The sequence below is a fragment of the Triticum aestivum genome, chromosome 5D (genome assembly GCF_018294505.1).
Source record: "Triticum aestivum cultivar Chinese Spring chromosome 5D, IWGSC CS RefSeq v2.1, whole genome shotgun sequence".
NCBI lineage: Eukaryota > Viridiplantae > Streptophyta > Magnoliopsida > Poales > Poaceae > Triticum > Triticum aestivum.
In genome coordinates, this window is record NC_057808.1 from 535,948,188 (window position 1) to 535,963,690 (window position 15,503).

The 15,503-nt window shown below is 45.2% G+C and overlaps 2 protein-coding genes across 2 annotated transcripts; one reads left to right on the forward strand and one right to left on the reverse strand.

The window, feature by feature from the left end:
- Positions 1-1,329: 1,329 nt before the first annotated feature.
- LOC123123589 (probable acylpyruvase FAHD2, mitochondrial) lies at positions 1,330-4,700 on the forward strand. Its single transcript, XM_044544121.1, has 8 exons — positions 1,330-1,560; positions 1,682-1,856; positions 2,661-2,713; positions 3,258-3,320; positions 3,796-3,846; positions 3,944-4,061; positions 4,144-4,286; positions 4,398-4,700. The coding sequence occupies exons 1-7, from the start codon at positions 1,456-1,458 to the stop codon at positions 4,257-4,259; spliced, it is 681 nt and encodes a 226-aa protein (XP_044400056.1). The 5' UTR covers positions 1,330-1,455; the 3' UTR covers positions 4,260-4,286; positions 4,398-4,700.
- Positions 4,701-4,774: 74 nt separating this feature from the next.
- Positions 4,775-7,305, reverse strand: LOC123123587 (epoxide hydrolase A). The gene is made up of 4 exons (XM_044544119.1): positions 6,891-7,305; positions 6,621-6,803; positions 5,863-6,095; positions 4,775-5,196 (listed from the first exon to the last, which is right to left on the reverse strand). Exons 1-4 carry the CDS (start codon positions 7,194-7,196, stop codon positions 4,917-4,919), a joined length of 1,002 nt encoding a protein of 333 aa, XP_044400054.1. The 5' UTR covers positions 7,197-7,305; the 3' UTR covers positions 4,775-4,916.
- Between the last annotated feature and the right edge of the window lie 8,198 nt (positions 7,306-15,503).

Below are 15,503 nucleotides of genomic sequence, written 5' to 3' on the forward strand. Positions count from 1 at the left end.
GCCGCCGCCGGAGGTGAGCTTCGGCGCGGGCACATCACCGATGAAGGTGGCGACGGGGACTTCGTGGCTCCACCTCGCATAGAGGGCTTCGGCTTCCGGGGCAGCGGCCCCGGCCGGTGGCACGCGGCGTAGCCGGAGTGGCAGGTTGTGCCGGCGGGTGCAGGTGGGTCATCCCTCAGCCATGCGGGCGGCGAGGGGCGGCGGTCGTTGGCTGCGTGGGCGGTGGCCCCGTGTTGGCCTTCCACTGGATCTTGGAGCTGTTCCGTCCTTCGCCCGATCTACTCCATTCCGCGCCGGCTCCGTCTCCCGGTGGCTGTGGTCGTCCTTCCCATGTGCTAGCTCCATGGATCTGGTGGGAGGGTGTGGATCCGGAGGAAACTTTTGGTCGGCGCGGCGGCCACATCGAAGTCGACACCTTTGGGTGCCGATCCCCTCCTTGGAGGCTCCGGTGAAGATCCTCCCCTGCCCACCCCCATCCCTGAGCGTGGGAGAAATCCCTTGGCCCCTTTCTTTGGCTGACAACGTTCCGCGGTGTCGTGCCCCTTCCTGAAGGCGTCGGTCGGGATCTGCTAGGTGTTGGGGGACTTGTGGTGGCTTGGCGGCGGCGCTGTTGGCTTGCTCTTATCTCCAGCAACATGGACCTTCGGTGCTCCTGGTTGCCCCTTTGGCCTGCTCCATGGCTGCACCTTTGACTGACAGCTCTCGTCCGGCGTGATGTCTTCCCGTTGTCGACGATGGTGCCTGGGTGGTTGTTGGTCTGTTGCTGCTTGCGGGTCTGTTTCTGATGTATCTCCATTTGACAGCTTGTGCACCATGGCTATGGGTTCTGGGAACCATTCTACCGGCCGCCGGTGTGGCACCCATCGAGCCTGGGTGAAGGGTAGTGGCCCTTTCCGGCGACAGAGACAGACCATGTTCGGCCCCTGTTTGGTCCTCCGGATGCAGTAAGCGACACGATGCTAGAGCGATGTGCCTCCTACTCACATACATGTTGGTCTGCCGTGATGGCATTGCGGTGGATGTTGGCATCGGTGCTTTAAGCTCTCGCCTGGGGTTGTCACTGCCTTAGTGTCTGTTCCACATTGTACCTCGTATCATTTATTTTTGTTTTACTGTTTACTTCCCTGTAATGTTCTAATCTTGTAATCCTGGCTGGTTGTTGGCTTTGTTAATTCAAAGCTGGGCAAGGATCGAGCCTTTTCTCTACCTCGGCTGCGTCTTTTCTCTAAAAAAAGCAGTCTAAAGACATAGCTCTCGTGTATAGTTTGATAAAGATTCAATCAAGGGCCGAGGCCCAGGGGTTCCCCTCGTATGGGCCTCCTCTGTCTAATCTGGACCCATTTGTCTCGTTTGTCACGGAGCCTTCCGCTGAGCAGTCCTTTGCTTCTGGTCGTCTACCACCTCCAGTCGAGGTCGCGCCCCATCCCCAGCTCCCAAGTCGCAGCTCTTCCGGCCATGGCGGCGGCGGCGCAGAGGCTCCTCGCGGCGAGCACGAAGATCGTCGGGGTCGGGCGCAACTACGTCGCCCACGCCAAGGAGCTCGGCAACCCCGTCCCCAAGGTCCACGCCCCCCTTCCTGACCGACCCCCCTCCGATCCCGAGGCGCCCTTCCTCTTCCTCTTCTTCTTCTTCTTCCCGCGCGGTCTCTGATGCGGCGTGCGCGTCGCGGTTCTCGTTGCAGGAGCCGGTGCTGTTCCTCAAGCCGACCTCGTCGTTCCTCCACGCGGGCGTGGCCACCGCCGCCGTCGAGGTGCCCGAGCCGCTCGAGTCGCTGCACCACGAGGTCGAGCTCGCCGTCGTCATCTCACGGCGCGCGCGCGACGTGCCCGAGGCCTCCGCCATGGACTTCGTCGGAGGTAACCAGGGGCTGCAGTTAGGGGGTGCCCCGCCTCTGCCTCCCCCTACGCGATTACCTGCCATTCTTAACAACCGTGTTTCACTCGACAATTGATCTGAGGAAATTATCAGACAGGGCAGTAGGTCAGGGAGAATTCACTCTGATACTGATCAGATGTCCGTTCTGCATTCCCTTGTTGGTCGACAGAATTCACCCTGATGCTGTAATTGCAGAATTTGGTGGCAATTGATATCACTTTGTTTGATTGAAAATTAATTAGGATATTCCCCATGCTGCAAATGCATGTTGGAGCTTCAGTTCGACAATAGCATCAGTTTGGTAAATTAAGTAAGCAGAGTGAGGCAATGAATTAGGAATTCCAAATAATTACTCTGTACTAATTCTTCGTATTCGATAAGCTCGGTTGGAAATGCAAATGTGGAGTTTGGAGTAGGAAATCTGTTTCGCTTGGTCAACATGCTTATGCAATGCCTATTTCGCCGATTGCCATGGTCAGGCAGATGACAATAACTTATTAGCACATTAATTCCCGATCCAAATCGCATTTTCATGTCCTGGATGTATTCTCTTTCCGAAATACGATACGAATACTCAACTACTCATGGATATACTTGTTTGGTGTAGTCTTGAGTGAGTTTCTTCTCTTTCTTTTACTCCTGAATAACGACCAGGTTGGGGTTCAGTCTATCCATGTGTTTCTTGTCAATGTAGAGAGCATCAAATGTTTGAGGCAATAAATTTAGGTTTTTCACCAGTGACATGATAAATTTGACATAATTGCTTCCATCATCTATTTTTCCAGGTTATGCGCTTGCTTTGGACATGACAGCAAGGGACCTTCAGTCTGTAGCTAAGGTGTGCACTAACACTTGTAGTTTCCTTTGGTGTTATTCTAGCTGTTGTTTATTGTTGGTTTGTGCATCTTCCATTTCCTGGTGGCACTTGAAACTCAAAAGACAGAAAAGGTATTCAAACTTGAACTTAAGAAAGAAATTCAGCAAAAAGTTGCACGTTGTTGTCTTAGGAGTTTCTTCTTTTGACTGATCAGGCCAGCTATGCATAAATAAAACCAGCAACAAACTTGGCATTGCACTCCCAGAAGTTGCATCTTGTGTACCAATTCATAGAGCACAAGCCATATATTTTTGTTGGGGCTAATTGTTTGTGTTACATCTTTTTATCTTCTTCCACCTACCAAATTTGACATAATGGTTGGGTATATTTTGTGCAAACCTGTCGTAAATAATTGATTAACATGACCTTGTAAATAACCCACGGTCCCCTTCATTGCAAAAAGAGAAAGAAAGAAAGAAGAACAAACAATATAACCCACTCTCTGTTAGTGTAAGATATTTTCTATCTTAAACGTTTTGGTATTACTTAACGAATGAACTCTTAGTCTACAGGTCTTCCTTGGACTTTGGCTAAAGCACAGGATACCTTTACTCCAATTAGTGCAGTGGTAAGCCAATGTCTCTCTTCCTCCAAAGACTGGTGTAGTAGGTGGCTTGTGAACTGTTACTTTTGTCTTCCCATTTGTACATATTTGTGTATGAGAAACACACATAAACATCATATTGAAGTTAGACTGAAACTAAGGGAGCTCAGCAACGGTTTGAGATCAACTGTGGAAACTGCAGTTCATTTTTCTTCATACTAGCTTAAGCCACTCAGTTTGCAATCACGGAAGAACTTGCACTAGCCTATTTCTTGTGTTCACTCCAAACCGTTTTTGAACACTCTTTAGTGAAAGCCAATGGAATATGTACTGATATCATTCACGACATAAATAACTCAGGAGTACTAGGAAATAAGTCAATGGCATGAAAAAGGCTAGAATACTTGTTGTGACTTAAAATGATACAGGTGATTCCATTATTATGAATATGTACTCTCACTTTCATTTTTTTGTCAATGATGGTTTCCGCATTTAATAGGTTCCAAAATCAGCTGTCCCTAATCCCGATGATCTAGAGCTCTGGCTAAAGGTAATATACAAATTTGTAATGAAAATACTTAATGCGACCTAAAGTAGTAGTAGAAGTTTAGACATCCACTCAACGAGAATTGGGCAACCATATCCAGGTGGATGATGAACTCAGGCAAAAAGGGCCTACAAGTGATATGATATTCAAGGTTCCTTTCCTAATCAGCTATATCAGTTCAATCATGACATTGATGGAGGGTGATGTGATATTAACCGGTAATGACATATCCTTTCTACAGAACTGTTTTAGTGCATCGGTGGATATCTGTTGTGGGTTATTTATGGGAGTCCTCTGCAGGTACTCCTGAGGGTGTAGGCCCTGTCCGGATAGGGCAGAAGATCAAAGCTGGTATAACTGGCCTCATCGAGGCCGAGTTTGATGTTCAGAGGCGCAGTCGGACATTTTCTCCCTGATGTAGCAAGCAAGAAAACTATTGTCTGGTATGAATGCCTACCTGACGCTTTCTCCTTTACTTGGTTCTACCTAGACGCTTTATATTGCTATAATCTGTTTATCAGAGACTAACAATGAACAATCTGCACTTTCCGCAGAATGTAACGTTGGATTTGATCTGCCCGTCGACTTGTGCTGTCTGGAAGTGAAACAAGAGCACAGTCCTCACGATTGTCCGCAAGTGCAATTCGGCGCGCCATTCTGTAGTCACCTATTATGTGTACTATTCTTGTAAGCTGGAAGTATTTATGGCCTGATGCCCTAGCACACTATTACTTCCACAGATTTGTTGGTACATGTATCTTGTGCTTCTGTCAGATAAAGCTGTAATCTCCATCTTTCTGCAACATGTTGCTGAATACACATTCAGTTTATGTTGAATAAATCATCGTTTTTCCCCAGCTACGACGAAACTGAGGTACTGGTGAAGAAACTTGTAAATGCTATTCTCTTAATCAAATAACATATCGACAGGTGTAGAACCATGGCTCATGCTATCCACGTGAGCATTTCAGTGCATGAACCAGCAGGCTTTGAAAGTTATACAAGTTGCATACAACTTACAAGTGTCTCAAGGCCACATACTCTTTATTAACTTTGTACATCAACAGATGACCTCACAATTTCGATAATTCCCGTGTCGGGTCTGTGCTGAACTTCTTGATGTATTCATAGATGTGTTCACTGATCTCCTGTGCTCTCTCCTGCTGGATGAAGTGCCCGGCACCTTTGATCACCACCACCTCGTCGAGCATGGGCACGTCTCTCTTGAGCCCACCCTTGTGTATGTAGCCTTTGACTCCTGGGTGATGGTATGCCAGGTCACCGTCCCCGACGATGAACTTGGTCGGCACTTGCACTTTCGCTCCAGTCCATGGCGCCATCAGCTCCCAGTTCCTGTGCATATGCATCTTCAGAGGTCACAATTTCCTGATGCATGTAAGGTGCATTGTGGATAGATGATGCAATCCTCTATGTATTGCGAATGTATGGCCGTGACTTGTGAGCATGGCCAGTGCCACCGATATATCTAGAATCTGTAATCTACTAGTAGTATACATAGTCTACACAGCACATCATTCTGGGGAGGGTTTATGAATCATGGCAAATTGTTCCTGGCCTTGACTAAAAGTGAGATCATTATTATGGTATATCGCTAATTGCATTCCATGGAGGTTTTGAGTGCTTATGCTTGGTACAGGAGTAAATGATGAGGAGAATGATAATAATCATAAAGATATACTGGCACTTGCACTCGAACATGGTATCTACTTAAAAGGCAACATAAACGAATTGGTATACGCTCTTAGTCATGTAATCCTATTCCAGATCTTGGAACACACAAAAAGTTTTTGCCATTAGTTTCATTTTATCAGTACATTACAATCTGATGTTATATGCTGCATCTATCTAGTAGACTATCATTGACTTGCGGAAACACAGTCCATCTAGAAATAGATGGTTTAGAAGTTCACTATGCACAGTACTGTGTAGGATAATGTGATATGTATGATGAATTGTGCAGATGATTATCCGATTTCTTGCTAAAACGAGAAGACTTACAGGTCTAGACAGCGGTAGTAATTAAGGCCACCAGCAAAGCCAGTTTTTGCGTATACACTTGCTAGGTAACTGACATCCTCCTCGGAGAGCCAAGAAGGCAGTGTTATTTGCTTGTTGCTTGACTGCATTTTTTTAAGGGACATAGCAGAAGAACCTGTGGTTTGAACAGTTATTGCCATTTTGAAGAACCTCTTCAAGTCAAGACTAGCAAATTGTGCTTCATATCCAGGTTCCTGCAAACCAATGTGATGCTTATGAAGGCAGGTCCAAGGAATCAGTTGTCCGAAACTTGGATTGAAAAGTATGACTGAAATAAAAAATGGACAGAGGAGCACTAGTTGAATGATGGTGCAGAAATGCAACCAGTCTACAGCGTTGCTCAAACCATCGATAAATACCTCACAAGTTATTGTAAATACTAAATACAACAGACATACGATATATTCAGTGATCTCTGACCAAACATTTATGTTAGCAGCACCTTACAAACAAGTGATGAACTGCAATTTACAGAGAAACTGATAAGCCACCTCTAGACAGGGAAGTGCTAGCATAGCAAGGGAAATTGCAGCAGGAATTGGTGGATGGAGAAAAATAGGCTTCAATCTCCAATCATTTTCAAAACTATGCTGCAATTTAAACATGATCCTATATTGGTGGATGCATAGATGGATTTACAGCAGGAATATACAACTATTACTCGTAAGAAGGCAGCCCAAGCATAGCCCATTGCCATGGGACAAGGAGCAATTCCCCACCTGGAATTTGCAGACGTAGTAGTCGTCGCCGTAGGCGCGGCGGAAGTAGTCGAGGGGCTTGGCGGAGGGGTGGCGGGGGTTGAAGGCGACGCTGAGGTTGACGAGCGCGCGCACCCGGTCCGGCCGCAGCAGGCAGAGGTTCCACGACACGATGGCGCCCCAGTCGTGCCCCACCACGAACACCTTCACCGCCGACGCGTCAGTCAGTCAGTCAATCAGCCGCCGCAGGCCGATCTAGCGGCTCGGGGGTCTGGCGGGGGGATCGGGTACCTGGCGGAGGCGGAGGGCGTCGAGGAGCGCGACGAGGTCGCCGACGACGTGGAAGGCGGTGTAGGAGGCGGGGTCGGGCGGCACGGAGGTGCCCCCGTAGCCGCGGAGGTCGGGGGCCACGCAGCGGTAGCCCCGGGCCGCCAGGTGCTCCATCTGGTGGCGCCACGAGTACCAGAGCTCCGGGAAGCCGTGCACGAAGAGCACCGCGAGGGCCGCGGCGGAGGCCGGGCCGGCCTCGGCGACGTGCATCGTGATGCCGTTCGCCTCCACCTGCCGGTGCCTTATCTCCGGCGCCGCCGCCGCCATGGTCGGAAGAACCGACCGGACTCTGTCGCTCTGAATCGACGGTCGTGTCGTGCCGCTTTGGGATCCTGAGCTGAGCTCGGGTGAGACTAAAATGGGGACTTGGGCGTTGCTGCCTTAGTGCCTTTTGACTCAGACGTGTCCACAAATGTTTTGATGACAATTTTAGTTGTTGCAAGGATGGCAAATATGACAGTTTTCTGCAAGCCCGAGCAATCTTCTAATGGAATACAGAATTGCAGTGGAGTTGTCATACTCGCTAACTAAAATTGTCATGCCTGGCCAACACAAATTATCATCAAAACCATTCGGAGATGTCATCCTCTCCCAGCAAACGTTCGTTGGCTATTGGGGTCTATAGTTTTATAGAAGAAGAAAAAAACCTGAGCACATGTCGACGGCGAAGTAAAAGACAAAATCGATGGCCAGCAATCTATAGTTTTATAAAGAAAACTATAGTTAAAATAATGGACAACGTTACCCACGCAATACAGACTTGTAATCTAGCACCACCAATTTAGAGGGTTCGAGACACCGGAACCCAAGACCTGAAAGGAAATCAACAGATTAGGGGACACAAACTCTCACAAGCCATTTGTCGGTGTCGGTCAGGACTTCGTCGAGGTAGAGAGAGACCGAAGAGATCTTATTCCAACATGCCATTGCCGCAGCCACCTCATCGATGTCGTCAGGGAAACAAAACCTAAAAAAATACGGACAAATCCCTACTCCTCTTACCGTCGATGAGGCCGTCAGACAGGGAAGAGGATGGGGGTCGAGGTGGCAGCGTGTACGAAAGCTGTGGCGGCGACTAGGATTTTGCTCCTGCACATCCGACTACACAGAGTGACGGAATGTTCTGCCACCTGAAAAATTCTAGCGTGACTATCGACTTCCTATGGCCATCGTCCCAGATCTGCCCCTCCTTATTATCGTCATCTTCTTTTTCTTGCCCTCCATCATTAGTCTAACCTGCGACCGATGTTGCTGTAAGGATGCTTCGTTGCCTCATCATGTACGAACTACTTCCCTCATGGTCCGCAACCGCCCCGATTGTCTTTCTAAACCCCACTCTTCTCTGGCACCTAGGAACTACCCAACCTCTTACCCATACTTGCACCTCTCGACCTCGGGGTCTACTTCGCTAACAATATCAGCCCCCCCTCTCTCCGGCTTGTCCCAAATTCGCCTCCCACGGAAAGCGTCATGTCGTCGGCTCAATGCTCCGCGCCTAGCCTCGGAATCGACTGACGGAAAAAATTGACGCTTGAAGAACAGTAAATGTGTAATCAAAAAATGTCGACTCGATAGAAGAGTCATAACAGAGAAACGGTTACACTATTCCATCAAACACCACCCAACTTTTTAGCCTCCTCATATTACTATGAATTAAAGATAGCTGACTAAAAATGAAACTTTCACTTTCATGTTACGTGTGAAAGGACATGCGGTGCCCTCATGTGTGGTTTTGGTAATTGATGACATTCTCTATGGACTAATGGTTGCATTGAGTTATATTTGAAGGATTTGTCCATAGGCATTTCTTGAAGTCCATGTGTTGGTTTCAAGGAGTCTATGTGTTGACCAAGGTGCTATTAAGGAATTATCTAAAGATTGGTCATGTGAGAGTTGAGCTTATTGCAAGCATGTCTTGAAGAAGAAGATTGTGTGATCATTCATGCTTACCTTCAAGGCATCATCCAAATGAAGAGAGTTGGAAAGGTTAAAGGCTGATCAAGACTAAATCAAGAGTGAATCAAGTTGATCAACTCACAAAGCGTAGAAGATGTACAGAGAGGGATCAAGTGATCCCATGGTATGGTAAGCATTGTCCATTATGCTTTGAGTACTAACCCATGGTCTTCGTGAGAGTTCTTTGTGGGTTTAGGTTGCGGTGTGCACGTTCAAGTGATGCATCACGAAGAGATCAAGTGCTTGAAGATTGCCGTCCATTGTGGTGACAATGGACTTGTGAAGATGTGCCGAAAAGTGGCTCACCCATAATGGAGTATGGGGGAGCAATCTACTAGTCTTCACCGAGCCAACGCAATCAAGAAAGGTGGTCCTACTTGAGGAAGTCAAGATCGTCTACATCTAGCTCAAGTGGACTTTGTGCAAGGCAAAGGTTTGGCCTCGATAGTTTCTCTATTTTACCGGTCTCATGGTGGTAGTTTGGAGACCGGGTTATAGGATCGATTACCGTACTATCAAGGGGGGCTCTCAAGTGAGTAGCTTGATCGTATCGTTCGTAGAGAGCTCAAACCATTGCATGCTTGCATCATCTTTCTTGGTTCTTGTTTAGTTTTCTCCGTGGGAGATTTGGATTTTATGGTCATCTTCTTGACAAGCTCGAGTTCATCGAAAACGGAGTTCACATGCTTCTTCTTTTGCGTTTTCGGTGTTGCAGGTTTAACCGGTCTTACTCGAGGAAGGGTTCTCACCATTTTCTTATGTGCCTTTTATAATTTCATTCTTATTGTTATTTCTATCAAGATTGTGTTAGCCCTTGTCGCTAGCTTTCCAACAAACTTGGTTTCATTGAATTCGGAGTCCGTTTGCAGAAGTTGTGTCAGTTTTGGTGTCCTTAAAAAAGTTGCAGTGGTACTACCGCTCATGGGAGCGGTACTACCGCTTGGAGGGGATGTAATTTTTTTACTACCGCTCTTGGGAGCGGAACTACCGCGGCTACTTCCATGGCTACTTCCGCTCCGGACCAAAAACTCGTCTCAAGTCCAGCGGTGGTAGGCATCGATGTATTTTTTAGTACCGCTCGCAAGCAGTAGTACCGCGACCCTTTGAGGTAGTACCGCTACCCCTAGCGGTAGTACCGTGAGGACGAGCGGTAGTACCGCTCTGTGCGGGCTGTGAGCATAACGGTTGGATTTTTTCCCACCTATAAAAGGGGGTCTTCTTCCCCAATGAACCTTATCCTTTAAGCTCGTGTTCTTCCCCCATTGTTGACCTTCTTCGAGCTTGCTATCTCTCAATCCCTCCATGGATTCTTGCTAGTTTTTTGGGGAAACGAGAGAGGAGATCTAGATCTACGTTTCCACCAAGTGAGGGGAACCCCTTGGATCTAGATCTTGGAGTTCTTCGTTTTCTCTTCTTCGTTCTTCCTCTCATTTTCCTCCCTAGCATTAGTTGCTTTGGTGGGATTTGCGAGAGAAGGACTAGGGCACTCCGTGTGCCCTTGCCATTGCATTTGGTGCATTGGTTTGAGTTATCCACGGTGATACGTGGAAGTTACAAGTTGAGAAGCTTATTACTCTTGGGTGCTTGGTACCCTTGAGCTTGTTCCTCTTGGGTGCTTGGGCGCCCTAGACGGTTGCTGGTGTTCGGAGCTCAATCATTATGGTGTAAAGCTTCGGGCAAGCATCGAGGCCTCCAATTAGGTTGTGGAGATCACCCCGAGTAATTTGACGGGTTCCGGTGACCGCCCCCAAGGGTTGCCAAAGTGTACGGGTTTGGTGACCGCCCCAAGGGTTGCCATTTCTACGGGTTCGGTTGCCGCCCTCAAGGGTCCCTTAGTGGAATCACGGCATCTTGCATTGTGCGAGGGCGTGAGGAGATTACGGTGGCCCTAGTGTCTTCTTGGGGAGCATTGTGCCTCCACACCGCTCCAAACGGAGATTAGCATCCGCAAGGGTGTGAACTTCGGGATACATTGTCGTCTCCGCGTGCCTCGGTTATCTCTTACCGGAGCCCTTTACTTATGCACTTTACTTTGCGATAGCCATATTGTTTCTTGTCATATATCTTGCTATCACTTAGTTGTTTATCTTGCTTAGCATAAGTTGTTGGTGCACATAGGTGAGCCTAGTTGTTGTAGGTTTTGTGCTTGACAAATTAACCGCTAGGTATTCCGCATTTGTTCAAGCCTAAACCATAATTATTTTATAGCGCTTATTCACCCCCCTCTAGGCGACATCCTCGATCTTTCAATTGGTATCAGAGCCTCGTCTCTCTTTGTTAGGCTTAACCGCCTAGAGAGTAAAGATGTCGACTAGGGGATTAGGATTCTCTGACACTCTTAGTTTCGATGACAAAATTTTGATGTTTGGGTAATTCACATGCTTAATCTCTTTAGGGTCATGGACCCAAATTTAGAGCGAATTGTAGATATGGGTATTTCTCCTCCAAAGGATCCCCAAAGATTATCTTTAGAGGATGAGAAAAACTCTTATCTCAATGCTTAAGCTTCTAATGTGCTTTTCGATGCTTTGAGCAATGTATTTATATTTCAACTCATGCCGTTCCGGGATGCTCATCAGTTGTGGACAAAGCTTCAATATAAATATGGTGTGTCCAAGATTTGTGGGGATGATTGTTCTCCCTCCACCTCCGGCCGTGTTGCCTTCTCAACTTCTTCTACTTCACCTACATGTGGATTGCCACAAGGTAATGTTATGGTGAGTAGTGTTGGTCATTGCAATGATGATAGTGTGCTTATCGTTGATGACTCTTCATCACTATCTTGTTGCAATGCTCCATCTTTGGACTTTAACACTTCATGAACCTTACATGTTTCTCATGCTTGTGTGTATAGTTCGTGCATATCATGTAGAAATTTGTTGACTAAATCTCATGATGATATGCTTGCTATATCTTGTTGCCATGATAAAAATGCATGTATCTCCTCGAGTTGTTGTGCTAACAATGTAGAGGAAACCCAACACTCCATGGAACAAGATGTGGTCTTGAACGTTGCTTCAAGGGATCCTACATCATCATCTATTGCTTTTTGCCTTATGGCTAAGGCTTCAAAGGTATCTCCTAGTTTGAACCCCAATATGTCTCTTGATGATGATGTTAATGCTAATGATGATGAGGATAATGATGAAGAGAATGATAATGTTGCTTCCTTAAAAATTAAGGGATAAATGATATTTAAAGCTCTTCATAAGAATAAAATTGCTCGTTCCAACTTCATGGAAATCATGTCTATCGCCATTGAGGGCAAGAAATACATTGAGGAGTTGGAATCTTATCTCGAGGAGCATGAGGTCACCATTGATAAAATGGAATGTCATGAGCGTGATTACGATAATGAGATCGTGGACCTCTCTCAAGCTCTTAAACTTGAACAAACCACCAAGGAATCTCTTGAGGAGACCTTTGCTCTAGAATTATCTAGAATGAAGGAATCTCATGATAGAGCACTTGAGGTGGCCAATGATTTCAAAACTAAAAATGCTAAGCTTGAAGTTGCTCATGCTAGACTCCTTGAGGATTCTGAGCACCTCGAAAATGGCTCAAGGGTCATCACGGGTGAGCTCATCAAACTCACCGAGTCTCATGCTCAACTTGAAGCTTCTTATTTAAAAGGGCTTGCCAAGTTGTCCTCTCCTATTGTTGTTAATGATGATGCTTGTGCTACTAACTCTATTACTTGTGAAGCATCCAGTTTGAAGGAGAATGTTGAGCTATGGGCTCAACTTGAGTTGCTATCTAGCAATTATGGGAAATTGGAAGAAAGCCATGAAAAGCTCTCAAGCTCTCATGATGACCTTCTAGTATCCCATAATGTGCTAAAGATAGCTCATGAGGCCATGATTGCTAAGGTAACATCCAGTGAGCCTCATGTGGATACTAGCACTACTTTTAGTCAACATGCTATATTGCCTTGTGCTAGTCCTCGTAATTCATCCATGCATAACATTGGTACATCTTGTGATGAATTGCTTTCCTTGCCTTGTTGCTCTAATGATGAAGCTTATACTTCCTCTAGTGCTTGTGTTGAGACTAACCATGTAGAGGAAATCAAAGAGCTTAAGGCCCAAGTCACTTCTTTGAAGAAAGACTTGGAAAAGTGTCATGAAGGGAAGGCCACACTAAACATTATCTTGATTGTGCAAAAATCCCCCAATGATAAAGGTGGACTTGGATTCAACTCCAATAAGAAGAAGAAGTCCAAGAGCAACAAGAAGAAGAGCCAAAAACAAGTCAAGAATTCGGCTAAGATCATTTGCTTCAAGTGCAAAATTGAAGGGCATCATGTTAGATCTTGCCCTTTGAAGAAGAAGGCCATTAGTCACAAGCAACAAGGGAAGCGGCCACAAGTTCATTCTCATGCTCAACGTCAAGTTGAAGAAAGGCCTCTTCCCAAGAAAACTCAATCTAATGCTTCTCAAGTTGAGAAATCAAGTGATAAGAAAGTGAAGAGTAGACGTTGCTACCTATGTCGTGAGAAAGGTCACCTTGCTTCCTCATGCACTAGTGGTAACTTATCCAACCCAATTATTATTGATGATATCTATTCTCTTGGGAAGGATAAGGTTGGCAATGTGTTTGCCAAGTTTCTTGGTACTCAAAGTTGTTTCAAGCAAAGAACCATTTGGGTTGCCAAGCCTATTGTGACTAACCTCTTAGGATCCAACTTGGTTGGGGACCAAAAAGCTCAAACTTGATCAATAGGTGTTGTTGGAGGGCATTGGAGACTTGGCTACATTGTGAAGAATTAAGGGGACTTCATCATTCTTATTGTCTCAAGCCAAGTCAATTGGGTTATCAAGTTTCTATACTGTATCCAATGTGTCTCCTTGCGGTAACTTGTACTTAAATTGTTTACATTGAAAGTTACTTGCCCCTTTTCATGTTTTGGTTTTGTTGCTTGCATGTGTTTGCATATGTTGTGTCTCCAAATTGCTTATCTTGATTACTCAAGTATGTGCATGTTGGTTTGCACATCATGTACATGTGTGTCGTACGTTGAGCCTTTGTACATCTTGTTTGTATCTTAGTTGGCTCTTGTGAGAGATTAATGGAATATCCCATTGTGGGGGGAGTGATGTGCTTTGTGCACCTCACAATCCTATAAATGTGTGTACATGAGGAATACCATCTAGTATTGATACTACAAGATTATCTAGTCACTATGTGGTATGTCTTCTCATGAGAAATTCAAATTCTAAATAGTCCATTAATTATCTCTTGTTGGATACTCTTATTGCCTCTTGTTAAGTTTTTATTGGTATCACATTATGGGGGAGTAATATGCTATGTGCATATTACAAGCCTAGAAAATGTGTACATTTGAGATATTGTCACCTAGAATTGATATTGTAAATTATCTTGTTCCTAGGTGGCATGTTAGCTCTACAAGTTGCAATTTGCTTGTGTTTGGTGTGAAGATGATGTTGGATATCCTTGCTATCTACCAACGGGAATTATTTCCAAATACTTCTTGTCTTTTGACAATTGGTACTCACTTATGTGTGGTAGAAATTATTGATCATCTTTACATTGGCCTTTGCTTTATTTGCCTTGTCTCTTGCCTAGGATTGCATCAACTCCCATTGTATTCCATACCACTTGTGGATCTTGTTATTTCCTTGAGCTTGTCTAGTGTTTGTATAGATATAGTGAAAGTGGTGATCCCATCTCGTGCTTTTTGTATTCAAATGCAAATTCTCTATAATGCACAATGCTTGGGGGAGCTATCCTATTTTTCTTAGAATGCTCACCTTGTGATCCTTATCAAGTGTGTGTTGGTGGAATGCAAACCGTTTCTTTTTGGTACTTTGTGCCATCATGAAACTTTGTAGAGCACTTGGTTTATTTGGAACCATTCTCTCTTTTGGGAGTTTGACATCTTTCTTTTTGCGTGTGTCAATGGATATCTCATTCCTTGATGTATCCTTCAGCTGATTTCCTCCAGGTGATGATTTATTCATTTGGTATCTTTTCTTCACTTGGTATTTCTTTGTCAATTGGTATCGGTTCTTGAAAGTCTTGAGCATGCATATTAACTTCATGTAATCTCTTTGGCATGCTTTCTTTCTTTGACCCAATATATAGGGAAACTCCACCAAGTCTCAAATTGGATGAGATGTGCATGAAATTCATTTTCATATCTATATACACATATTTATGTGGAGTTTGTCCTATGTATTGTTGGTTCTCTAACTCTTTGGTCCCAATGAGTTTGGGTACCATTTTGTTTGTGTTGTTGTTCTAGGAACAATTGGAGATACATTGGATGCTCGGCTCACTTACAAGGAAGGTGGTGTCACCATGTGCTTATTGGAGTCAAGCTAGGATGTTCAATGAACTACTATCTAATACCTTCAATTGGTATATTCTGCATCCTTCCAATGCTATCTCGGTAACAAGTATCTTCATATACTTCATGCACACATTTCTTGCACCAACCTTGTGTAGGTTGTATCATGGCATGTTATTTATTCTTTCTTGTGATACTTGTTTCCTTTCTCAAAGCATCCCAACAATGATCTCTTGTTTCTAGTTGTGATGTCTTTGATGTTCGTGTGGTTGGAATTCATTTATATACAATAAGACCATATCTAGCCA